Here is a 25,967-nt window from a genome sequence, read left to right as displayed (position 1 = left end):
GCCATTCTGACTGGCGTGAAATGGTACCTCATTGTAGTTTTGATTTGCATTTCTCTGATAATGAGTGATATTGAGCATCTTTTCATGTGTTTGTTAGCCATCCGTATGTCTTCTTTGGAGAAATGCCTATTTAGTTCTTTGGCCCATTTTTTGATTGGGTCGTTTATTTTTCTGGAGTTGAGCTGCATAAGTTGCTTGTATATTTTTGAGATTAGTTGTTTGTCAGTTGCTTCATTTGCTATTGTTTTCTCCCATTCAGAAGGCTGTCTTTTCATCTTACCTATAGTTTCCTTTGTTGTGCAGAAGCTTTTAATTTTAATTAGATCCCATTTGTTTATTTTTGCTTCTATTTCCAGTATTCTGGGAGGTGGATCATAGAGGATCCTGCTGTGATTTATGTCAGAGAGTGTTTTGCCTATGTTCTCCTCTAGGAGTTTTATAGTTTCTGATCTTACATTTAGATCTTTAATCCATTTTGAGTTTATTTTTGTGTGTGGTGTTAGAAAGTGATCTAGTTTCATTCTTTTACAAGTGGTTGACCAGTTTTCCCAGCACCACTTGTTAAAGAGATTGTCTTTAATCCATTGTATATTCTTGCCTCCTTTGTCAAAGATAAGGTGTCCATAGGTGTGTGGATTTATCTCTGGGCTTTCTATTTTGTTCCATTGATCTATATATCTGTCTTTGTGCCAGTACCATACTGTCTTGATACTGTGGCTTTGTAGTAGAGCCTGAAGTCAGGCAAGTTGATTCCTCCAGTTCCATTCTTCTTTCTCAAGATTGCTTTGGCTATTCGAGGTTTTTTGTATTTCCATACAAATCTTGAAATTATTTGTTCTAGTTCTGTGAAAAATATCGCTGGTAGCTTGATAGGGATTGCATTGAATCTATAGATTGTTTTGGGTTGTATACTCATTTTCACTATATTGATTCTTCCGATCCATGAACATGGTATATTTCTTCATCTATTAGTGTCCTCTTTGATTTCTTTCATCAGTGTTTTATAGTTTTTGATATATAGGTCTTTAGTTTCTTTAGGTAGGTATATTCCTAAGTATTTTATTCTTTTCGTTGCAATGGTGAATGGAATTCTTTCCTTAATTTCTTTTTCTACCTTCTCATTATTAGTGTATAAGAATGCAAGGGATTTCTGTGTGTTGATTTTATATCCTGCAACTTTACTGTATTCATTGATTAGCTCTAGTAATTTTCTGGTGGAGTCTTTAGGGTTTTTTATGTAGAGGATCATGTCATCTGCAAACAGTGAGAGTTTTACTTCTTCTTTCCCAATTTGGATTCCTTTTATTTCTTTTTCTGCTCTGATTGCTGTGGCCAAAACTTCCAGAACTATGTTGAATAGTAGCAGTGAAAGTGGGCACCCTTGTCGTGTTCCTGACTTTAGGGGAAATGCTTTCCATTTTTCACCATTGAAGATAATGTTTGCTGTGGGTTTGTCATATATAGCTTTTATTATGTTGAGGTATGTTCCTTCTATTCCTGCTTTCTGGAGAGTTTTTATCATAAATGGATGTTGAATTTTGTCAAAGGCCGTCTCTGCATCTACTGAGATAATCATATGGCTTTTATTTTTCAATTTGTTAATGTGGTGAATTACATTGTTTGATTTGCAGATATTGAAGAATCCTTGCATCCCTGGGATAAAGCCCACTTGGTCATGGTGTATGATCTTTTTAATGTGTTCTTGGATTCTGATTGCTAGAATTTTGTTAAGGATTTTTGCATCTATGTTCATCAGTGATATTGGCCTGTAGTTTTCTTTTTTTTGTGGTATCTTTGTCAGGTTTTGGTATTAGGGTGATGGTGGCCTCATAGAATGAGTTTGGAAGTTTACCTTGCTCTGCAATTTTCTGGAAGAGTTTGAGTAGGATAGGTGTTAGCTCTTCTCTAAATTTTTGGTAGAATTCAGCTGTGAAGCCGTCTGGACTTGGGCTTTTGTTTGCTAGAAGATTTCTGATTACAGTTTCAATTTCCATACTTGTGATAGGTCTGTTAAGATTTTCTATTTCTTCCTGATTCAGTTTTGGAAAGTTGTACTTTTCTAAGAATTTGTCCATTTCTTCCACGTTGTCCATTTTATTGGCATATAATTGCTGATAGTAGTCTCTTATGATACTTTGTATTTCTGCATTGTCTGTTGTGACATATTCATTCTTAAGGGGCTGCTAAGAAGGATGACCCTTTACGAAGTGGGGAAGTTGAAAAACACGGAAGAAGAAAATATAGGAAAGCAATCATTGTGGTTTGAGTTAGGCAAAGATTTTTAGATGTGGTGGCAAAGGACCATTCATAAAAGTACAAATTAATAAGTTGAACATTGAAGGAAACCACAAAATTATTTTGAGCTAAAGGTTAGTAAGAAGCAGCAAACACAGAAGAAGCTCCTGCTTTTCTGACTAAGGGCAGGATTTAAGTTCTACTTTTTCTAAGTCAGACTGTTATCAGCCCAGAGACGGCACCAGAGGAATCTGCAGGTAAACTTTACTCCATTAGTTTTCCTTTCAACACACATATATTTACCGTCCCACAGTATGCCCACCTCGGAAGCCTAAGCTTTTGTTCATCCAGTCATTTGTCTACAGATGTATTATTCTTGCTGAAGATGTTACAGAAATTGGAATTTTAAGGCACCATTTTGAATTACTTTTGGTCCAGTTTTCTCCTGAGTAGAGTTCGGTGCATGCTGTAATAAACTACTTAAAAAAAAAAAAAAAAAAGAGCTTCAGCTGAAAATCTAAGGGGGGCAGAAGTAATGTTTTACCTTCCCTACAACTTCATCAAAGTTTAAAAACTGGGCTGAGGGGAGATGGACCCAAAGCTCTGAAACATAAAATTCATATGAATCTGAGGTCAGCAGACATGGCCCACGGTCTGGGACCTGTTTTTTGTCAATAAAATTTTATCGGAATGTGGCCATACTCATTTGTTTCTGTGTCACCTGCAACTGTCAATTTTATAAAACTGTGGACCTTAATATGTCACCACCTCACAGCTTAAGATTCCCAGTGCTTTCTCTTTGCAGTATTGATACCCTTTAGCCAAAGACCACTCTGCAATGGCAGAGTTGAACAGTTGCAACAGAGACCCTGTAACACAAAAGTCTAAAATACTTAATATATAGTCTTTAGGAAATAGTTTGTTAACCCTTCATATAAAGCACAGAATGTCCAACGGACACCCAGAGCTATTGACCCCTTCAGCACTAGAATGACTGAGGACGGAGGTTGTCAAACACACCATCCTTGTCATGGTCCCCCACTTCTGTCCAGCCCAGAGTGCCTCTCTCCTAGAATCCAGACCCCCTCCAAGTTACCCCAGTGTGTCCAACAACCAGTATCATTTCCATGAAAACGTTAGGGAAGCATCGATGTGAACAGTGATCACCCTGGCGCACACCAGCTTCCCTTCTCTTCATCTCTGTCTCCAGCTGCGTCCCTCCTCTCGTCCTGGTCACCTTGGCTGAGCATCTACATTATTCCAGGGAAGACACAGCCTGGGCCTTCAAGGAGCCCACCTTCCAGCAGAGCAGAGACATAGACATAGATAACACTGGGCAATGTGCTGAGTCATGCAATAGCTACGGAAAGAGAAAGTGCAGCTGGAGCCTCACAGAGTGACAGAGAGAACCTTTGATGGCTTGAAATCAGCACTGTGTTTCAAGTGGGTGACCAACAAGGGCCTACTGTGCAGCGCAGGGAACTCTGCTCAGTGCAATGTGTCAGCCTGGATGGGAGAGGAGTTGGGGGAAGAGATGCATGTATGTGTGTGGCTGAGTCCCTCCACCGTTCACCTAAAATTGTCACAGCATTGCTAATCAGCTATATACCCATACCAATTTTTTTTTAATTTAATAAAAAAAAGTATGGCTTTTATTGAAGGCAAGAGGAGAAGGGGAGGACAGAGGATGAGATGGTTGGATGGCATCACCGATGTGATGGATGTGAGTTTGAATGAACTCTGGGAGTTGGTGATGGACAGGGAGGCCTAGCGTGCTGCAGTCCACAGGGTCGCAGAGTCAGACGCGACTGAGTGGGTGAACTGAACTGATGGCTTTTGTATTCAAATAGTTTGGTTTGAATTGCAGCTCGGCCAGTTCCCAGCTCTGCCGCTGGGAAAAGGGTCGCTGATCTAAACCGAGACCCTCATGGTTTGAGCCCCAACTTTCCCTTTCAGCTTCCTTCTCCCCCACCCCTTGCACCCTGCTTCTGTGCTCCACACTCAATGTATTTAAAAAACAGGCTTCCTATCTCCTACGTTACCTCTGGTAGCTCAGCCAGTAAAGAATCTGCACACAATGCAGGAGACCCTGGTTTGATTCCCTGCTTGGGAAGATCCCCTGGAAAAGGGATAGGTTCCCCACTCCATTATTCTAGGGCTTCCCTGGTGGCTCAGCTGGTAAAGAATCCGCCTGCAATGTGGGAGACCTGGGTTCAGTCCCTGGGTTGGGAAGATCCCCTGGAGAAGGGAAAGGCTCCCCACTCCACTGTTCTGGCCTGGAGAATCCCATGGACTGTACAGTCCATGGGGTCACAGAGAGTTGGACACAGCTGAGCGACTTCCCCTTCACTTCCCTTCACGTTCCACCCAGCGTCTGCAGGCACGGATACTCCGCGTCTCCTGTGTGTTCCTTCTCCTCCTGGTTGGAGGGTGCTTTGTGGCCTCTCTTTCTGGGGCTCACTAGCCTTATCACCATCTTCCCGCCCCAAGCCCTCTGTGCTGGTCTTCAGAGATGTTCTCTGCGCTCCATCCCCACTGTCACTTTTAATTCAAATTTTCCATCATCTGGATTTTTCTGCTTTTTTCTGGTCTTGCCCCCATAGACCCATCTGTGCGTAGTGGTTTGATTGCTCATTTTAAAAATGCAGACCCTAACATGTTACTTTACAGCTGAAAACTTTTCCAATGCTTTCTCTTTGCAGGGTTGCTATTCTTTAGCCAAAGACCACCAGAACAACACCTGGAGTAACCAAAGCCGGGTTTATTGGCTTGTTGCAACAGGCACCTCAGAATGGATGTGTTGGGGGGGGGGGGTGGTTTGAAGCCATAGGCCTTGGCCTTGGGTTGGTTAGTTTGGGGAAGGATTCGATCAGGGGTTGTGTGTTCTGGAATCGGAGTCTGTTAGAAAGTAGGGCCGGTTCCGTGACTGATGTCTTGGTCCTTTTTATCTGGAAGGAGCCACCCTTGGTTGCCACATGGACGTGCTCGTCACACACCGACTGCTGTCAGCCTGCTGGCTGTGGTCAGCACTGCAGAGAAAGCTCAGCTCCCTGTCCTCACAGAACTTTATTGTTAGGGACGGAGGAAGAAAGTAGCCCTGGTGTCCAGGGATGTCCAGAATTGAAACGATGATCCCCCAGCACCATGATACTCTTACAGGGTCGGTCTGAGGCTCACAGCTAGTGACCCTGCACATTTCAACAATCTCACAGAGTTGAAACCTCAGGCAGAGTTATCCTGAGCCCGTGATACACGCCGCAGAGCGAGGTCACTGCGTGGATTTTTCTAATCACACACAAAAGTAAGATCGCTGCGCCACCGACAAAATAACCGGTTAGGAACTCGCCTCACTTTCTTTCCTTCTAAAATATATTCATTTATTTATTTGGCTGCACCTTCTCGCTCACATAGACAGACTTTATTTTTTCCTTAAAACTCTCTCGAAGTTTGGCGTTGCAGACACATTTTCCCCCCGAGAAGCTAAACAATTACCTTTTTATCTGGTGGCGTGTGAGGCCTCCTGGCTTCGCTGTGGCTCGAGGACTCCTTAGTTGTGGTGGGTGGGAGCTAGCGCCCTGACCAGACAGGGAGCCCAGGCCCCCTGCGCCGGGAGCTGGGTGGCTTTGCCCCGGACCACCAGGGCAGCCCCAGCTCGCCCCCACCTTGTGAGAGCATCCAGACCAGAGCAAATCTCTGATTCCTTCTGCCCTGCCCCTAACCCCCCAGCCAAAGCCTGAGTGCTATGGCAGGCTCTCTCCAGCAGTGTCTTGAGGACGGGACGCTCCTTCCTCCTCAGCACCCACGGGTAACACTCCCTTTGACGTCGGTGCTCTCCCTGCAGGTCTCCTGGCGGCCAGCTCGGGTCAGTATTCAGGTCTCGGGGGACATAACCAGCTGAGAAAGGCCTTGATGGCTTCCCCCTCAGTAATCCTGCATCACATCTTCAAGCTTCTATATACACTTTATCACTCCCTTGGTTATATTACCATCACTCTTTAGAGGCCGTCTTTTAAAGTGTCGCCTCTGCCTTCGGCTGTGCTGGACGCTGGCGCCTGAGGGCTCTCTCTGCTGACAGTGCGGCCTTCTCACTGTGTTGCTTCTCCGCCGCAGACGGCAGGCTCAGAGTCAGGCTCAGGAGCTGTGCCCCTGGGATCTTCCCAGACCGGGTAGGGAACCTGTGTCCCCTGAACTGGTGGGCAGATGCGTAACCACTGGACCCACCAGGGAAGCCCCTCGGTCATATCACTCTGTGCTGCCTGCCTCGCCCCACCCGAACACTGGGTCTAAGAGAGCAGGGAAGCCCCTAACATTTGCACAAAGAGCCGGACGTACCTTTCCAGGAACAGAGGAGCATCTTTTTAACGAGTCTGTCTCTGGCAGCTCCCACCTCTGATTGCTGTCTGAGTCTGTTTTCTAAAACAAAGGGCAGATACCAGCACTACCCATCTTCACAAATGTTTCCTAGAGTCCTTCTTCAAGGCGTCATCCGCTTGCTCCTCTTGCCGAACCTCCCACTGGGGCTCTTGGTGAACCCCGAGCTGCAGGCATGGAGAACATTCTGGAACATGCCACATGCCTTCTGGCAGCCAGACCTTGACAAGGGCTGCTGCTTCTATCCGAGATGTTCTTGCCCATACCCTACCCTGCCCCCCGCCCCCGGCTTATATTTTCTCCTGAGGGCAAAATCCTGGTCATTTTTCAAAGCCTGGCTCGCAAAGAGCCTCTCTGAAGTGGCTCTGCACACTTCCCTCCTCGCGGCCCCTCCAGGCCTCGCTTAGACTCTGGAAGGACTGAGTCTGCAGCCCGCTTTCTGTTGTCGTTTCTCAGGAGGACGTGTGTGTTTCCGGGGCAGCGGACCGTCAATCCTTCATGCCTCTGTTTCTCCAGCTGTAACACCGGAACCTCAGCACCTACCTCACCTGGTTCTTGGGAGGTGCCTGCCACTCTGGGTGTGAAAGAGTGAACACATGCAGCGGGACCGCCCAGAGGCTCCCTATGATGAGGCTGGTCTGATGGAGAAGCTGGGGGGCCCATGCGGAATGCCGGGACCAAGCCCGTTCTCCTAGCGCAGCTGGGGCAGCGGGTGCGCCTCTGGCTTCCTCGGGCAGTGCATCTTCTGTTTGCTTTTTATTCACTTAGTTTTGGCTTCCCTGGGTCGCCACTGCTGCGTAAGGGTCTCTCCCTAGTTTCCGGCAAGCAGGAGCTACTCTTCATTGCGGTGCAGGCTTCTCATCACGGTGGGCGGCTCCTCCAGTCGTGGGGCACCGGCTCTAGGGTGCCAGGCCTTCAGGAGGTGTGGGGCATACACTCACTTGATCTGCGGCGTGCGGGATCTCTCTGGACCAGGGGTCGCACCCGTGTCCCTGGCATTGCAAGGCAAAGATATTCTTAACCCCTGGACCACCAGGGAAGTCCTCCTGCACGGTGTTTAATGATGCGATGAAACTAAATGAAGTGTGAGTTCCCTCCCGTGTGAGGAGCAGAGTGCTGCTACACGGCAGGATGACTCCAGGTCTAAATGCGTGCTTTAACGCGTCCTGGGGGTGTCTTGGATCTTCCCTCTAGCTCAAGTGGTAAAGCATCTGCCTGCAATGCAGGAGACCTGGGTTCGATCCCTGGGTCAGGAAGATCCTCTGGAGGAGAGCATGGCTACCCACTCCAGTATCCTTGCCTGGAGAATCCCACGGACAGAGGAGCCTGGTGGGCTACAGTCCATGGGGTCACAGAGTCAGACATGACTGAGTGACTAACACTGCTTCTGGAGGGTGCCTTGGTTTGCACACTTCCTTGGCTCTTTACCACGCATCTCCAGAACGTGTCTGATGCTTGTGGAAACCGTCTTTTGGATGCAGTGGACAGCCTGGTCTCAGCTCTCCAGGGCGGTGGGTGATTTCCTGGAGGCTCTGCGTGAAACCACATCGGCCTCTAGTGGCCAAAGGCCCACAGTGCAACAAGCCGGGTGACATCTAGGCTCTGGCGGAACGACCCCTAGGAAGCCCCCGGGACTTATCCGTGAGACACTTGTAGAGCTCTCTTCTCAGCAAGAAGTCTGCCATTAGTCCAAGCTGTTGGAGGCATTAAGTATACTCGATGTTCGCATGTCACTGACAAATACTTTCAGATAATCAAATGTGTCTGCGCTGTATAAAATCCTGTGAAGTGAGTTGTTATTGCCATTTCAGCTCAGGAGAAACTGACTTGCTCCCGAGTTTGGGAACCTAGTACAGTTTGTTGCAGAGACTGTGTAAGGTCTGTCACTGGCTGTGTGCAAGGAGAGTGAATCACAGGGAGGGAGAATGGATATTTCAGGCTAGAGCCATCTCGATGCCTAGGGGTCCCATGACAGCCAGGGGTAGTGGGGTGAGCTTTGGAGCCAGAACTCTCCAAACCTCTCGTATACCAGAGGAGGGAACTCAGACAAGTTACCACCCATTGGTGTTTGCCCTGTTAGTGAAAGTATTTCAGGGGAGTTGCTGTTCAGTCGCTAAGTCCTGTTCAACTGTTTGTGACCCCACAGACTGCAGCACACCAGGCTCCTCTGTCCCGCTGTCTCCCAGAGTTTGCTCAAATTCGTGTCCATTGAGTCAGTGATGCTGTCAAACCATCTCATCCTCTGCCGTCCCCTTCTCCTTCTGCCTTCGGTCTTTCCCAGCATTAGGGGCTTCAGAAGGCTGAGTCAATGGCATAAAGCAGCGTAGAGGCGTCTAACGTGAGTCAGTGCAGCACCTCCTCTCATATGACTTTGAACATGTGAATAAAAATGCAGAATCTCATAGGCGTGTTTTAATATTTTCCACTGTGGATTTTCCTCAACTTGGTTTCTGCCTAAGGTTTCTTCTGTTGCATGTAAAGCTGGATAAAAGAAAATCTCCGTCAGCTGCAGGCAAGCTGGTAAATGTAGGCGAAATCTATCTTTTTGAGGCTGCCTGGCCGGCCTTGGGAGCTGTGCCCAGTGGCCTGGCATCACAGAGCTTTGCCCAGCACGCTCGAGTGAGCCTGGCCCTGGCCGGAGGGATTACGTTTCATCCCATGTTGAAATCACTTGAAATTCCCCCTGTTCATCCAGATACAGAAATAAAAGCAGCAACTCGTGGTCTTGCTGAGCCAAAATCTTTATTGTTAGCCATTACCGAATCCCTTATTCTTTCATTTTGGCATCCATCTGCCAAAAATAGACTGTTGTCAAAATAGGGTATTTTAAGAGCCACATGCGTGCAGATTTTCATACCTCACACCCCACAGGTATTTCATCAAAAGACCAAATTATGCTTTTATCATTTTTATCTGTAGACCTTAGAGTTCAATAGAAGCTTCTGAATGAAATGATGACTTTCTTTTTTATCATCTTCACTTTTTAAAAACCATTTGTCTGGCTGTGCCAGGGGTTCAGGGCGGCACACAGGGTCCTCAGTCTCCACCGCGGCATGCAGACTCTTTGGTTGTGGCATGTGGGATCTAATTCCAGGACCCGGGGTCAAAGCCAGGCCCCCTGCGTTTGGAGCTTGGACTCTCAGCCACGGGACCATCAGGGAAGCCCCTCGTTTTCACTTTTTACATGTACTGCCATCTGGGTGGGTCACTCTTGGGTCTGAGGCTTGAAGCTGAGGCAGGATGAGAGGCAGGAGGTCAAAGCATCCTTTTATAAATGCCCTGGCCCCAACACTCATACAGACACACACACAGATTCATCAACTGGAGTGACATCCGCATCTTTCTTTTTCCCCTTTCTTCTCTTCACCAATCCCTTTCTCATCCCCCTGCTTCCTGCATTTCTATTTCACCCAAGAGAAAGAGAAGGCGCCCAGCTACATCATGAGCTGAGGGTTCACAGACAGAAATCCTTCTAAATGACTTTTCAGCTGTTTACCGGTCCTGTCCCTCTTTGACTAGCGCTCACCATCGGGCTTGAATCCACAGCCGCCTGAAACAACTGTGACTCCCAGGCTGCAACCTCACACTTTCCATTTGTATTAAAACTCTCACTTCCCTCGAACCTGACTGTCTTAATGTCAGTTTTCTTCCAGGCGTGGACTTTCAGTTTGTTCTAATTTTCAAGTCTTTTTCCAAATTACCTTTGGAAATCAATGCATGAAGAATTTGCCAACTCTCACCCATGCAGTTCCTGGACAGGTTCAGGAGTCTGTCCCCACAGAGAGGCCTTCTCTGGCGGGAGTGTTTATTTCTCTACTTCTGCTGTGCCAGGTCTTCACTGCTGCATGCGGGCTCTTCGTTGTGGGGAGAAGGCTTCTCTGGCTGTGGAACGCAGGCTTAGGTGTCTGGCAGCACGTGGGATCCTAATTCCCTGACCAGGGATCGAACCCATGTCTCCTGCATTGGAAAGTAGATTCTTTACCACCTGACCATCAAGGGAGTCCCAGTTCTCTTTACAAAATAGGAGTTAGGGGCTGTGAACTAAAATTTTGCCTTTTCAGACCTTGTTAAGCCTGGTGCTCTGTGACAACCTAGAGCAGTGGGCTGGGGTGCCGGGTGGGAGGGAGGTTCAAGAGGGAGGGGTCGTCTGCACGTCTATGGCTGATTCATGTTGACGTATGGCAGAAAGCAACTCAATGTTGTAGAGCAATTACCCTCCAATTAAAAATAAATTTTAAAAAGGCCTTATTATATGTAGCATTATATATATGTACTGGAGAAGGCAATGGCACCCCACTCCAGTACTCTTGCCTAGAAAATTGCATGGACGGAGGAGCCTGGTGGGCTACAGTCCATGGGGCCACTAAGAGTCGGATATGACTGAGCGACTTCCCTTTCACTTTTCACTTTCCTGCATTGGAGAACGAAATGGCAGCCCACTCCAGTGTTCTTGCCTGGAGAATCCCAGGGACGGGGAAGCCTGGTGGGCTGCCGTCTATGGGGTCGCACAGAGTCGGACATGGCTGAAGCAACTTAGCAGCAGCAGCAGCAGCGGCAGCATATATATGCACAGAACATTGTCAGTCCCTTACTTAGTCCGCTTCATCCATTTCAGATGAGCATGATGCGGTGTCTACACATTCAGATCCACATGTTTATGTCTTTGTTATCATGGACAAGTGCCCATTTCCCCTTTATCCTTTTCTAAGAAGTCTATCCGTTTCCTGCAGGAGAAAGCGACACACAGCTCCTCGCACGCCGCCGGGGAATGCCCTCAGAAGACATGCTACTTTTGTGACCTGATCTTTCTGCCTCCTCCCATCCAGCAGTTAGTACTTACACCTTTCCTGGACGTGCTGCCACTTCAAATGTGTGTCTAGTAGATAAAAATTCCTCCAGGTGCGACTCAGCAGAGCTGAAGCCAGGCTCCACTGGCATCTGAAACTCCTGCAGATGTCCTACGAGACTCCGTAGGCCTCACCTAAAGACCCAGCATGCCACCATGAAGACCAAAGGTCCTGGGCACCGCACAGGACCCGAAGAAGCCAGAGAAATAAATACAGTTTTAAAATTGCACAGGGACTTCCCTGGCAGTCCAGTCATTAAAACTTCGCCTTCTAGCGCAGGGAGCGTGGGTTCCATCCCTGGCTGGGGAGCTAAGTAAGAGCCCGCATACCTCCTGGCCAAAACACCAAAACTTAAAACAGAAGCAATATGTAACAATTTCAATTAAGGCTTTAAAAACGCCCTCCCCCTCCCCCCCCCCCCCCACGCAAAATCTTTTTTAAAAAATTGTACCGATTGAGGGACTTAAAGGTGTAATCAGTACTTCTCACTAAGAAATGTCAGAACATTCTTCATTAAACCAAAAGAGTCTTATGTACTGTACAGATAAATCTAAGCATTTCATATCAGTAAGCAAGTGTTTTATCAAAATACTGCTCTTAAGCAGAAGAAACCACTGAAACAAGGAAAAGCTTGAATGAAATGCACCTCTACGCATTCACTCACTGCGTACACACCATAACCAGCGTTACAGACCAGCAATAAACTTCTAGAGCCGAGCGGCCCCCGCTGCGCCTCATCGCCTCATTTCCTTCTGGTAAGGACGCTCTTCCCTGGCTCTCCTCACGGTTCCTCTGCTCCTCACCCTGCTCTGAGACACACTGGACCCCGTCTCCTCGGGAAGCGCTTTCTGCCCCGCGGCCGGCCTTCAGCTGCGGGCCGCTTACACGCAGCTCGGACTGCAGTGCAGGCCGGGCCTGCGGCCCCTTCCGGCGCGCGCCGCGCCTTCCCTGCGCGCCGCGCCTTCCCTGCGCGCCGCGCCTTCCCTGCGCGCCGCGCCTTCCCTGCGCGCCGCGCCTTCCCTGCGCGCCGCGCCTTCCCTGCGCGCCGCGCCTTCCCTGCGCGCCGCGCCTTCCCTGCGCGCCGCGCCTTCCCAGCGCGCCAGAGCCTGGCCCGCTGTGCGCCATCAGGTCACAGGGCGCGGGCACAGACCCACAGGCAGCCAGCCCTCTCTGACTCCCCGTCTTTTAAGAAGAAAAGAAGGTGGTCCTTAAAAGAAGAAAAGAAGGCCCAAGTAAGTAAGCCAAATTGATCTGAGCCCCACCCCTGAGCGTGCATCCATTGGCGTTGTGAAGTGAGCGACACCCAGGAACTTCTGACGCCCCGCCCGCCCGCTCACAAGCCGGGCTTAAGGGGCCTTTCCTGCAACACCCGCGTTCACGAGTCGGTGCTTTCCAGAGTTCCTCTCAAGAACATTAGGCGCAGAACCCTGCCCTTTGCTGAGACGTAGGAAGGCCGTGCTGCGTGGCCTCAGAAGCTCTGCATTCCCACGGGAGCACAGCGGGCCTCACGCCCTCCGCGTGGCTAAGGCCAGAGGGTGGCTGGTGGAGGATTTCGACTTTTTCACCCCAGCAGCGTCCGACCCGCCGTTCAGGGAGGTCTGGGCTACGGGGCTCGTGTCACTCGCTGCGGTGCTGATTGCAGCGGACTGAGGCAGCCTGGGGGACGCTGTGCCCAAGGCCACACTCAAGCGCATCAGCGGGTATTTGAAACGCGCCGCGGGCCTGCACACCGCCAGCTTCCAGACGCCTGGCGGACCGATCTGAGGGTCTCCGCTCTCTCTTCCTTGCCAAGTACCGGGCTCAAGCGCTGGCGCTGCCTCTAACGCCCTCAGGACACGGGTGGGGGCTGTCTCCCCAGCCCCGGGGACAGAGTACACGCCCTTCCCAACAGGCAAAGGAGCCGTGACAGAGGCCCGTAACCAGGCCTCTACAGTGAAGGGCGCACAGGCTTTGGGACATGAAACGTCTGGGTCCAAACTCAAGGGTGCTGTCTGCTAGGCGGGTAACCCTGAACAAGCTGTGCCCACTTCTGCGAGCCTGTCTTCTCATCTGCCAAACGGAGATCCCACCGCCTCCCTTAGCGGGGCCGTGGGAGATCGTGATTCGCCTAAAGCCCCTGGCAGGGCGCTTCAAGCAGCAGATACTCAACACGTGCGAACCACGATCGTCATTATCCCAGAGTTTGAACTGGCGAGAGTCCATGATTTTAATTCACTATTTCAGTCTTCTCAGAAGAGTCATCCACGACTGGAGTTAAAAAATATATTTATCCTGTGAGGCTGTTACATGCCTGCAGAGGTTGTTGAGTGGGTGGGAAAGATGGGAACACTGCGGTGGGGGATGCTGCCTCTGCCTGCGTTCCTTTATGGCACGCGTGCACACACGCACACACGCACCCCAGAATAAACCTGTATGCCCACCATTCCTTTATGGCACGCGCACACATGCGCACACACACACACACACACTCACACGCACCCCAGAATAAACCTGTATGCCCACCATTCCTTTATGGCACGCGCGTGCACACGTGCGCACACACACACACACACACTCACACTCACCCCAGAATAAACCTGTATGCCCACCATTCCTTTATGGCACGCGCACACATGCACACACACACACACACACACTCACACTCACCCCAGAATAAACCTGTATGCCCACCATTCCTTTATGGCACGCGCACACACACACACACGCACACACACACACTCATACCCCAGAATAAACCTGCACGCCCATCTGTCCGTGTCTCTAACCCTGTGAAAATGGCTGTGGTTTTAGAGGATTTCAAAGCTAAGACTGGGTAACTGAGGCCTCAGAGAACACTGTCTCTTCCATCAGGAGAGAAAGCCAGTGAGAGGGGGCGCAGTCACATCTTCTTGTCCTCGGTGGCGCGATGGCTCCCACGTGTGGGGACCCCACTTTGCCGAGAGATGGTCCGCAGGTCATGCACGGACCTCACCGTCCACCGAGAAAGCTCTTGCAGCACCTTTAGGCCCCACAGCTTCTTCTCAAAGAGACCAGCATCCCCAGTGAGAAGGGGCGGCCCGCCAGCCTCCCTGGGGGGCACCCTGTGCTCCAGCAGTGCCATCAACTCTTCCAGCTGGTACGCGAAGGCTGCCACCTGGAGGAGGATGGTGTGTATCGCCTGGTGGAAGTCGTCTTCAGCCGGGGTGAAGTGTGCCCGCTGGTCCTCCAACAGCCGGGCCAACATCCCGTGGAAGGCACGGTAGGCCTGGAGGTTCTCCTGGAGCCGCTCCGCCTCAGTCAGCTCGCTCCATCTGCTGGAGCTGGCCGTCGGCACACCTTCCAGAGAGTCCAGGCTCACGTTCCCGTTCAGACCCTGATGCTTCATCTGGCCAAGGATACAGAGAAACGTCACCCCTCCTGCAGTCCCTCCACCGTTCTCACGCCACCGCCAAGTCCCACATATGCTACTCACCTCCCTGGTCAAGGGTCCAGATTGTAAAGAAAACAGTGCTCAAGAGGAATTCTTCCTGCGGGATCTGTGACTGGCGTTAGGAAGACCCTATTCTCCCAGAATTTATACACACCGCTTGGACTACCTGTTCACTTTTCTTGGGAGAATCCGCAGCTTTTGCTAGGTGCCAAAGGCTGAAAGCCACTGCCTGGCCTAGAATAGCTTTTCCTCCCTACTTGACACTCCCTGCTGGCACCCGGAATATTACCATCATACTGGAGTTTAAGTATTTTAAATATACCTCAAGATACTGGCCATACCTAAGCAGCTCTAAAACACAGCCTTGACAGAGTTGTTCTAATAGCCCTCTCCACTGCCCACTCTCACTGGTGAGGACAGTCATCTATTAGAGAAGTCAACAGCTGTATATATATATATGTAATTTGTATTTTAAAGTCTGATTTCTGAATGTTGGGGCTTTAGGAAGATAAACCCACTCTCCAGGAACTTAAATTCAGAGCTCCCCACAGGAGCCTGCAGTTCCCAAAGCAGGCCCTAGGTGGAGACTGATGGGAATCTTCCTCTACAGAAAACGTACCCCATGGTTAGCTCCTTAAGAACTGGACACTTCCCCAGTTCCCCAGGGTTTCTTCCAGATTTTTTTTTTATAGGTGACCTTTCTATTTAGACACACAAACACTTCTGATTGTACAGGGTCCTAATACTATAATAGGAAAAATTGGTTGGTTTATACTGCTCTTCACCCAGCTCTATACACCTTACTCAGACTTTTGTTTACATAGTTAAAAAAGTCAGAACAACATATACATGAAGAACCCAAACTTGGGAAGGCTCATGGTTCATCTACTCTGAAAGAATTCAGACAGGTATTCAAATTAGGAACAGCCTCCAAGACATGTAGACAAATCTACCTAGAACCCCATGTATACTTTCTTATTTAAAGAACACGTTTCCTAAATAGCATGTATTTAAAAAGTCTTAAAGGACTTTTCTTTCGGGAAAGGGCCATGTCAAACGACAGGTGCCCAGTGTATAAAGTGACTGCTTGATTAGGGCTTTTGTAACCGGTAACAAGGCGGAAATATGACAACGGGCGGGGTCAGAAGAGATGAAGTGAAAACAGACAGCAAGGTCGGCAACTTACGTAAGAGTCCACCAGAGCAGTCAGGTCTGAACGGATCTTCCGTGCTAGCCAGATGGAGCGGCTACACAGGTCCCGGCGGTGAGGAGGGGGCAGCGGATGCTCCGCGAACGCCATCCCAACTCAACGGCCAGGCCCAGCAAACAAGGGCGCTGGGTCTGTCTGTCCACACTGGCCCCAATCAGAAATGTGCCTCGCGGGCCAAATGCCCTGGGCATCTCTCCTAGCCGGACTGGGACTGCGCACCCCCACCCCCGGCCTGGCTCAGAGGCGGCAGCAAATTCCTGGCTGCGGATTTTGCGCGTGTGGAATCAAAGGCCCCTCTCAGCCGGCTTCCGTCCTGCAGCGTCCGCCTCCATCCCGCTCCTCCTCAGTGCCTCGTGTACTTGTTTTCAGGGCACTGTCTTGCTTTTGCACTTAGCAACAAGGTCGCTGTCACACTCTCAGGACGCCCCTGCCTAATGTGGCCTGTTTCATACACACGTACCATCAGGCCATCTTATTGCCACCCGCCCTGTGCCCCCCAGGTCCTCCTCTCTCCTTTGGCCTGGTATACGGTAATATTGCTACTGTTACTGATACAGCTGCCATTCAATAAGCATCTACCCTGGGCCAGACATGGTTTAAAGCCTTTATTTGATCTTTAGAATACTTCTACAAGATAAAGTTTTTTTCATTTTACACATGAAATGCAGGCTTAAAGAAGTTACTTCATGTGCACAAAATCCAGTACCTGGGTTCAAAATTTAAATATAGGCCTTTGATTCTACAGCTGTTTCTCCCACTGACTTTCCAATTTCATTCTTTGGCTGGTTCATATTTTGTTCAAGACACAAAGTTTACATGAAAGAGATCCTGTAAAAATACAGCACTTTCCCCTACTCCTACCCTTTGGCTCTGTGTTTAAAAATTGAATTTGCACTTGATTACAAGTCAGCCAAGGGGGCATCACTATCTTCTCAATCATGGTGGCCCCCCTTGTAGCTTCCAGGATGAGGCAGGGACTGTTTAGGCCTGTTCTCTTCCAAAGGACAGGAAACACCCAACCCTGACTTGGTAACATTTCTGGCAGTCTCACTCAAGTGACAACACGCTTTTCTTCTTTTTCCTTATCCCAGTCATACCACAGGCTTCTTAACCAAATGAAAATTCCTAACAAAATTCCTAACAGAATGAGCGGGACTGAAGCGAAGGCAGGGTTTAAGTGCTTAAAGCGTTGCTCTACCGCATGTAACTGTAGGTTCCAGGGTGATGCCAACTGGGTTAAGAGTCACATGTTTCGTCCCCAAATGAATCACAGACACTACCTGTGAATTGAAACAAATGCCTTCTCAGGGGAAAAGTCCCACAAACAACGATCGAGGGACAGAGAGGGAAAGAATGGGCCGGGGAGCTGCCGCAGCAGGCCTTTGGGGAAGGCAGCTGGAGCCTTTTTTTTAACTCTGTACTTTTACAGACACTGAGTTTTGTGAAGGAGCACTGACATTAAATACTATCAGGGTTTTGTCATCATCAGAGTGAAATTAACCCCATAGCTTCCTTTACTATATTAAGATGGCCACCTTTTCCAGACAGTTGAAACATGGAAAGGATTTCAAGTTTTGCCATATGATCAGAATGGTGTCTCAGTATTAGAAATCAAGAACTAAACAGAGTCAAAAGCTAACGACCTGATTCGCGACAAGTGCAAACAAGAGTTTCTGCCACATAACTTGTTCTGAGGGCACTTGGTTTTCTCACTGAGCATATCAATTATTTCACCCCAGCGTAACTATAACTCAGTACAACCAAGGAAGACCAGTAGCTTCCATGAAGACAATTTTTATTATTCTTCTTTACATTTTATTTTGGATATGCCTTAGCTAGATTAAGAGAAAACAAGGATTTGAAAAGCAGAGTATCCCTTTTATTATAGTTTCTTTTTACATAAGCTTTTCGACCTACATTCAGGTCTCTCTCCCATCAGAGGAGAAGGGTCCTGCACATTACAACAGGCAAAAAAGGCTTTTAGGAAATAAAATATTTTAAATTGATTCGTTACAATTTTTCAATTTTCTTGAGTACATTGGAAGGTGGGAGAAAGGCAGGAGGGAAAGATGGTGCTTCAAACAGCCTGACCGTAATAACCTTAGTGAGGTTTAGTACACTCTATATTTTTCTCCAAACAGGTTCTAAGGAGGTTCAAGTGCTCTATGTGGATGCTTTTCCATACATTAATGTATCTATTTTCACTCCCAGTCATCCTGGCCAGTGTTTATCTAAATTCTCTGAAACATATTAAGTCTCAATTATGCAAAATAACCCCGGGCAACCACAAATAAGGGGGAAAGCGCACCTCGGAGAAACAACACCTGTTTCAAGTACGTTTCCAAAATTCAGAACCGCTGATTAAAGATGAATATGCTGTGGGAAGAAGGTATTAAAAATGTACCAGAATTTGATTAAGAGTAGGAAACGGAGAATTTTAAGACTGAGTTCCTTAGAAGGATGGTGACGTAAACGTCTGAGGAGCAGAAAGTTAAAGGAAGAGAAACTGGTGACAGCTCACTCAGAGCCACTCTCTCCTTTGCTGGCATCCCCGTCTCAGAAGGAAGCAAACTGAGCCCATGAAAAATACCTGAAAATTCACCGCAGCCTGCTACAATAACTCACTGAAGCAAATTACAGGCAAATGGCAGCTGTGAAGAGTGACAAGGGGAGTTTCAAATCAGGAGAACCGATGAGCTGCTCTGGGTGGGGAGGAGTGTGATAAAGGGAAAAAAACATTTTCCCTCTGTCTCCAAGTTCTCTTTTAAAAATGCAGTTTGCTTTTGTGTAGGTGGCTAAAACATTCGATGACTAAGCGCTGCAAATGTAATTCACGGAGACCAAGGATAAGGTCAACGTGATGATGGCAAGAAGCGGCGGCTACAGACGCCGGCTAGTGAACCAACGGGCTTAGACGGGAAAGGAACTTCGCTGTAGACCCGTCCGATTAATCTTACAGTGGTTTCTCATCTACTCGACCCGAGAGTCAACCCCAAGCCCTCACTGTGGTCAGGAAAGCACACTCCACACCCTCCCCCCCTTACTCCTCTCTGCCCGGCCCTGGAGGCGACAGCAAAGCCTCCCCACGGGACACAGACAGCAGCGTCTGAGACGGTCACTGCAGATGCTTCCCTCCCTAACCCACGCACACCGGTGGGTGTAGAGCAAGCTTCTTTCAGAGATGGCATTTTGTTACCCTTCTTTTTAGGGGGGGAAAAAATCAGAGAGAAAACTGATAAACTTTGTAGTTTTAGTGTTTGTGAAAAACAAGCTGTTCCTTATTCTGTTCTCAGCAAAGCTTCATTCTTTCCAACAGCCGTTATACATCTCTAACAAACAATGAACAGGGCAAGCCTTTAATTTCAGTTTCTGAGGTATGTAGGATAGAAACTGCCCTTCCGGTTCTCTAAAAATGAGCCAAAATGGGTCTTTAGTCTTCTGGACGTTATTAAGTTGTACAAAACTGTCTCTCTCCCGTGGACAGTAGTAAGCGATCCACCCCATGGAAGTCCCTATCTCAAGGGCAACGGTAATTCCTGGAATCTCAGGTGGAAGCCAAAGCATCATACAGACTACTAACTGTGCTGAAGACTTCCTTCTTCTGAAGTGTTCTTACAAGGGAAACAGAACAGAACAATTTCCTTTGACTTAAAACCATCTAACTCAGATGATTCCTTTTCTGACGGCAGTGCCCTTCACCAAATGGGAGCTGAGACGAACCCACGATGAAACAAAGCAAAGACAGAGGGGCCAGAGGTGGGCTGACAGGGGGGTGTGTACAGAGAAACGATAGGGACAAAGAAGAACTCTCAAGAGAAAACCTTCATCTGTAGTTCAGACCCTGAATAACCTCCCTCCTCCCCTCAAAATTCCTGAACCACGATGCTCTGCAAGCTCGAAGAGTGCTAGTTACCACACCCCACCGTCCTTCCCTGAAGAGGCTTCCAGAAAAGCACTGTAGTGATTCTGTCGGTGCTGAGGACCAGCTTTTTGCAAAGGCCACTGGAGCGCTATGATTTCAGGGGCTGGCTGTGCTTCTTCAACCCTCTATCTTGCCTTCTACAAGTACCTCTTATGCAAAGGACCCCACGTCAGAATAATGTAATCTTGCCCAGCCCCACAAAATATAGCAACAAAGACAAAAAAAAAAAAAAAAAAAAAGAAATCAGACTTTCCATTAATAAATAAGGAATCTCAGGTTCCACAACACAAAAACACACATGTTCAAAGTGCAAATTTCTGTCATTAGTCTGGGACTTCTCACCCATAGAGCCCTGTCTATGGTCGGAGACCATGTGGCGGGCGGCCCCTCCTTGCCAGGAGCCTGCTTGCGAGCGAGTGAGCACCATTGAGAACCTTATGGAGGGGCTGGGGGGCACGGCGAGGAAGACGGAGAAGGCCAAGAGGAGGGAGGTGGTCCCCACGCAGCCTGCCTTCCTTCCTTCACCTGGAGAGAGTGGAGGGAGAGGGGGTGAGAGATGTGCGCTGTTTTAACAGCTCACCCTGCTCAGGGGCCTTAAAGTGCCAAGTCAAGCTGCCAGCCTCCAGAGATTAGAAGTATATGATACTTGGAAGATACATGTGCTGCAAGGGTTGACGCCAGGACCACGGGGCAGCGGGAGAGGAGGAGGAGGGAATCGAGAGGATATCAATATATCATTAAGAGTTAAAAGCTGATCCAGAGCACACTGAAGCTACGGGGTGAAAGGGGGGGATCTGCTGATGAGCAGGAAGTCTGCCTGGGTGGAAGTGAGTTTAGAAAGAACCCTTCCTTTAAGAGCTGTTGCAGCGGCTTCTTTGTCGAGCTTTCTGGGAAAGGCAACGTCAATTTTATGGAGGGGGTGACAGAGGGAGAAGAGGGGCTGTGTGTGTGTGTGCTGTGACCCAATGGAAAGAGCAGGCCCTTCAGTTATTTCACTAGATTTTAAATGCTTTAAATTTTTTTTTTGTCCTTTTTGTCTTTTAAATACAAAGTCTGAGCCGTCCCAGCGCCCGGTCCGCCCCTGGCTATGGCCCCGCTGAGTCCGAGTCTTCGATCAGGACCTCTGCGGTAGCACCGAGGATGTCCGAGTTCATGACCAGCCCGTCCGCGCCCGTGCCGCCCCCGCCGCCCACGAAGAGCTTGCCTTCGGTCACCAGGCTCACCCGCTCGGGCCCGCCACAGAAGGCCTTGGACACGCCCTCGGCTTCCAGCAGCAGGCACTCTCCGGGGGCGGGGTTGCCCAGGGGCTCGGGAAGCAGTGGCAGGCCCTGGCCGCCGGCGGGCGGGCTGAGGGCCTCGGGGCTGGTGCCCAGGATGTCTGTGCTGGTGATGAGCGCGCCGGCGTTGGCGGCCAGGGCCTCGGCGATCAGCACCTCGGGGTGGCTCTTCGCTTTGTGCGCCACCACGCTGTCCTTCTTCTCAAACTTCTTGCCGCAGATGCTGCAGGAGAACTGGTAGAAGGCGTCTGCGTCGTGCTTCTTCATGTGCCAGTTAAGGGACGCCTTCTGCCGGCACGTGAACCCGCAGATCTCGCACCTGAGAGCGAGGCAGCAAACGGCCCATCAGAGAGAGAAGCGCCCTCTCATCCCGGGCCGGGGCCGCACGGACAAACGACTCAGCCATCCAGGCAGGTCCCTAGGCATCGCCCCCCAGTCCACGCCCGCTCTCACACAGGGAACACCACACGCCACGAGAGGGGCTTCCTCCGGCGGGGCGCGCCCGGGAGCGAGTACTCACTGGAGCGGCTTCTCGCCCGTGTGGATCATCCGGTGCACCGCCAGGTTGTGGGAGCTCTTGAAGGCTCGAGCACAATATTCACAGATGTAATCTCTCTGGTCTGAGAAAAACAATGTGATTAGTTACTGTTCCATTTGGAATCCCTCTTACGTATTTGTTCCTAGCTTACAAAAAGCAAGCAGACAATCAGGCAGGTGCATTCAGAGTCAAGGCAACATGGAGCATCAGCACCCTGGATAAACGAAAAAAAACAGACGGCGGGAGGGGATTCCCTGGCAATCCAGTGGGTTAATGTCTTGGCCAAGAGCAGTTCCTGGTGGGGCAACTGAAATCCCACACAGACTGCACAGCACACTCAAAAAAGAAAAGTATCATTTTCATCTTTTTTTTTTTCAGTCTAGCCATTCGTTAACATAAGAATGTGTTTACAGTAACAAAAATAAAAAACACAGCTAGAGAGAAATATGAGAATGTGAATCCTAATCTCAGTTTTACCAGTAAGTCACATGCAGGATAAACTGCTTAGCAAGTAAACAATTATATTTCTCACAGCTTTTATTCTTAAAACAGCTTTTTCACAGATTGTGAGAGCTGAATGGTTACCTACAAAGAAGCTGGCGTTCAACAACAGCATTAAAGAAAGAATTTGACGTTACGTAAAGAAAACGGATCCATACTCAAAGTGGTACTCATATCTTCTGTTTCAGATTTTTTAAAAAAAAATGTTACCCAAGATAAACAATTTAAACTTCTCTCAAAAAATCCTACGGGGCAAGGAGCACTGGACTTATTTTCTTCTTTATCAACTGGTTGGGGATAAAGTGGACAAACAGACGCCCAACGTCTACTTGCTGGACAAATGGCCACTACACTCTTTGTACGCCTTTCACTTAAAATGACCAGAAGCAGTCACAGTGAAAACACAAGAGGCAAACAACATCCAATGTAATCCTACCCTCCATCCCAAACAGTTCTAAAAGTGACTGTGGGAGAAGAGCCACGTCTCTCCCACCTGAACGCACGGAGGCGGCACCTGGGGCTCCAGGGGACGCAGAGGTGGACTCAGCAGGTCGAGGCGGGGCCTGGGGTGCGCCACCTCTAGCAGGGGCTCAGGACGCCAGGTCTGTCCGTCTGCATTCCTCATGAACAGTAGGGTCTGGAACGCACACTCCCAACCCAGGGACAGAGCTTACCATCTCTCAGGTCTGGGCCACGTTCCCAGCTCCACGGGAGCATGACGAACCCATGTGGAGCGTTTCACATACTTAAGGAAATTATATTTTCAAAGGAAGCCAATTCACACTCATTTGGAAGAGTAAAATTCTCCAACACTGACATCATAAAATGGTATTAACTACATACAAATATTTGGAAAGGATTTAATTTCTAAAACAGTGTCTGTCATAGTCGGCTTATAAATTCTAGCTAAAGTAGTCTAAACTGGCTGTCAGAAATTATTTTCTATGAACGAAACAGTTTAACAGGGAGAAGGGCAGAGGAACAGCCGCTCCTTTAGAGAAACAGTGGGGATGGCGTCCTCACTGAAGAGGCAGAGCAGGAGGCAAGGCCTGCAGCCTGTGGAGCATGGAGACCTCAGGTTACACCCCAGTGCTGGGCCCACCAGGTGCCCGGCTCTGTGCAGTAGCCAGCACCGCACACGCCGCCCCGTTTCCTCCTTATAATGACGCAGCGTTGCTGGAATCATCACTAAGCTTACCCAGCCCAATCTGTTCCTATCAGCTGCACTGCACCGAACTGTCGAGTGGCTGAAAGTGAACACTGTCTGAACTCCTTTGACAACATGCGTCACAAAGGCACTCAATTCCTCTTTTCCAGCCAACAGCTCCTGTAGGAGGCTGCATGTGTGCGCAGTTGCTCAGCAGCGTCCAACTCCTCACGACCGCACAGACTGTAGTCTGCCAGGCTCCTCTGTCCCTAAGATTTTCCAGGACAAGAACACTGGAATGGGTTGCCAATGCCTCCTCCAGGGGATCTTCCTGACCCAGAAACTGAACCCATGTCTCCTGTGTCTCCTGCACTGGCAGGTGGATTCTTTACCACTGAGCCACTCGGGAAGCCTCACAGGAGGTTACATGTGGATTCAATAGCTAGCCTTTGTGATTCCAATAGCAGCAGAAGTCTTGGGAGATTTTTAGTAGGCAATATGAACTATAAGCAAGCCTCCTTACCATTAGGGCTTTCCCTACATACTCCTCATTTTCAGTCCAGGCAGTTACTACAAGTATCTATCTAACTGAAGCAGAATTAGAAACCACCCCCAAAATTATTCTTATTATTTTTTGCTAAAAACTAGCTATGTAACCACTGGCAAGTTCCCTAATGCTGCCCAGCTTCTCGTTTATTGGCTGTAAAACAAAGAGTACTATAAACAAACCTGGTGATGCTGGATGGATAGGTTAGAAAAAATACTGTCACCAATCTACACACTTAACAGGGCATTTCTAAGAAAGTACCTGTATGATGCTTGGCATGTCGGAGAAGCTGCTTCTGGAGCCTGAAGAGTCGTCCACAGGAGGGATGGGGACATACATATTTCTTCTTCAGCAAATGCTGGTATTTAATGTGGTGCTGAAACAGTAAAACAAAGGGAAGAGAGAGAGAAAAATAACGGCTTCCAGGAAGCTTAGCTCATTCCTTCGCAAAGTCAAAAGTATTGAAGGAAAACCAAGCCCTCTGTCCGTGAACAGGGAGCACCGTCATAGAGCGCTTCAGTGCCTGGCTCTGGCGCTCACTCGCTTGCGACCGCAGAAGACACACTGCCAACACCGCGAGCTCCAGTCCCCACGTGTGGAAGGAGGTGACGACAACCGCGTCAGTGTTGTGGGAACAGAAGTCGGGTACTGCACAGCGCCATGTGCAGCGAATGGCACATGGCCAGAGAGCCACAGCCATCATTAGAGCAGGAGCAGAAGCAGGGAGCAAGGCCCTGGTCGTATGTCACACTTGCTACTCAAGATCAAACACTTCTTTAGCTTTAGTAATTAATATTTCCTGTCTTCTGCCAGACCTAAATACAAGCTGTATCCTTATTCATTAAAAAAACTCACTTAAAATAAAAACCTCAAACTAAAAATTTATTCAAAATAGTAATCAAGAAATCTTACATTTTAGTTGTTAGCCTTATTCTTTAATAATAGACACTAAAAACAGAACCTGTTTAACTGTGTCTTGGTGTGTTATCACACAATCATCTATTGTATCAGGCGCAGTTACACCATGAGAAACACTGGAATACCCCAAGATTCCAAGGAAACATTTACGTTCAGGTTCTCAATCACTTAAAACAACAACAAAAGCCCAACTGAAGTCATTTGATGTTTTAAATGACTGTTGTTGACACTGCACAGTAATGATGAAGCCTGCACCAGTCCACAAACCAGAAAGTCTCAGTGAGCATGGGAACTAGTAACGGGAAGCGCCCTGCGAGTCCGCCTCCTCTGGAACAGCCCCACTGACCTGCAGGTAGCGCGGGTGAGCAAGGACGGTCCCGCAGCCTTCCATCTCACAGCGCACGTACTGGATGGGGGGCTTCTTTCTAGTGACAGCACAGAAGGGAAAAGTCAGCAACAGCAGGGAGGCAGTATGCACACTGGCCTCTCACTCCGACTGCACTATAGGGGATAGCTGTTCTATAGTACAAAGAATTAAAATCTTGCACAGAATTTATGTTAGAAGTAATCAGAAACTACCAAATGTTTAATTTTTTAAAAAGAGCACAAAATAAACCAGTAACTCCACCAAAGGCAAAGAAGTGTTAAATTTTTTAGAAACTTTAAGATCCTGCAATGGAAGTTAAAGCATAGTAGCTCTGCATCAAGGACACCAATGAAGCTGCTTCTGTGAAACTCTTAACTAGTCATTCCCACAGGATAATCCTAAGGGCTTACCGTATGAGTGAAGGGCCCAGTGCCAGCAAGAAGGCACAACCCTGCAGGACTATAACTCACTCACCTCCTTTTGGGTAATCGTGGGCTTTTGTCATCTTTCCGCCTTCTTCCTCTCCTGTAATTAAAGAACAGCTTAACTGTCCACATAGTCCAGACTGAAGCCTATACGTTAAAGATTAACTGAGGACATACACTCAAGATCGAACAGCTGGTGGCAAAAACAACGGATAACCCACAACACATAAAGCCAAAGACAAATCCTGCAAAA

General features: G+C 48.7%; 2 protein-coding genes and 1 long non-coding RNA gene across 14 annotated transcripts in view; all 3 read right to left on the bottom strand.

Moving 5' to 3' along the window:
- Positions 1–9,331: 9,331 nt before the first annotated feature.
- Positions 9,332–12,646, bottom strand: LOC138420081 (uncharacterized). Of its 6 annotated transcripts, none has more exons than XR_011249182.1 (4): positions 12,129–12,646; positions 11,447–11,587; positions 10,347–10,563; positions 9,332–9,836 (listed from the first exon to the last, which is right to left on the bottom strand). It is a non-coding gene; the product is annotated as an uncharacterized lncRNA (long non-coding RNA). The 6 variants fall into 6 exon arrangements; XR_011249183.1 differs by having other exon boundaries at positions 12,148–12,554; XR_011249184.1 differs by having other exon boundaries at positions 12,100–12,538.
- Positions 12,647–13,701: 1,055 nt separating this feature from the next.
- On the bottom strand, positions 13,702–16,924 carry CNTF (ciliary neurotrophic factor). The gene is made up of 2 exons (XM_069553220.1): positions 16,049–16,924; positions 13,702–14,817 (listed from the first exon to the last, which is right to left on the bottom strand). Exons 1-2 carry the CDS (start codon positions 16,160–16,162, stop codon positions 14,332–14,334), a joined length of 600 nt encoding a protein of 199 aa, XP_069409321.1. The 5' UTR covers positions 16,163–16,924; the 3' UTR covers positions 13,702–14,331.
- Positions 16,925–17,850: 926 nt separating this feature from the next.
- Positions 17,851–25,967, bottom strand: part of ZFP91 (ZFP91 zinc finger protein, atypical E3 ubiquitin ligase) — a 37,711-nt gene continuing 29,594 nt past the window's right edge. For all 7 annotated transcript variants that reach the window (XM_069553212.1, XM_069553211.1, XM_069553215.1 and 4 more), the window contains 5 exons: positions 25,764–25,814; positions 25,269–25,347; positions 24,266–24,380; positions 21,792–21,891; positions 17,851–21,590 (listed from right to left, as the gene is read on the bottom strand). In XM_069553212.1, the coding sequence (XP_069409313.1) occupies positions 21,080–21,590; positions 21,792–21,891; positions 24,266–24,380; positions 25,269–25,347; positions 25,764–25,814 (856 nt within the window). In that variant the 3' untranslated portion in view covers positions 17,851–21,079. The remainder of the gene's footprint in view (positions 21,591–21,791; positions 21,892–24,265; positions 24,381–25,268; positions 25,348–25,763; positions 25,815–25,967) is intronic.

The sequence above is a fragment of the Ovis canadensis genome, chromosome 15 (assembly GCF_042477335.2).
Source record: "Ovis canadensis isolate MfBH-ARS-UI-01 breed Bighorn chromosome 15, ARS-UI_OviCan_v2, whole genome shotgun sequence".
In the NCBI taxonomy this organism is placed as follows: domain Eukaryota; kingdom Metazoa; phylum Chordata; class Mammalia; order Artiodactyla; family Bovidae; genus Ovis; species Ovis canadensis.
Note: the sequence above shows the minus strand (reverse complement) of the source record. Positions and strands in the feature narration are given on the sequence as shown.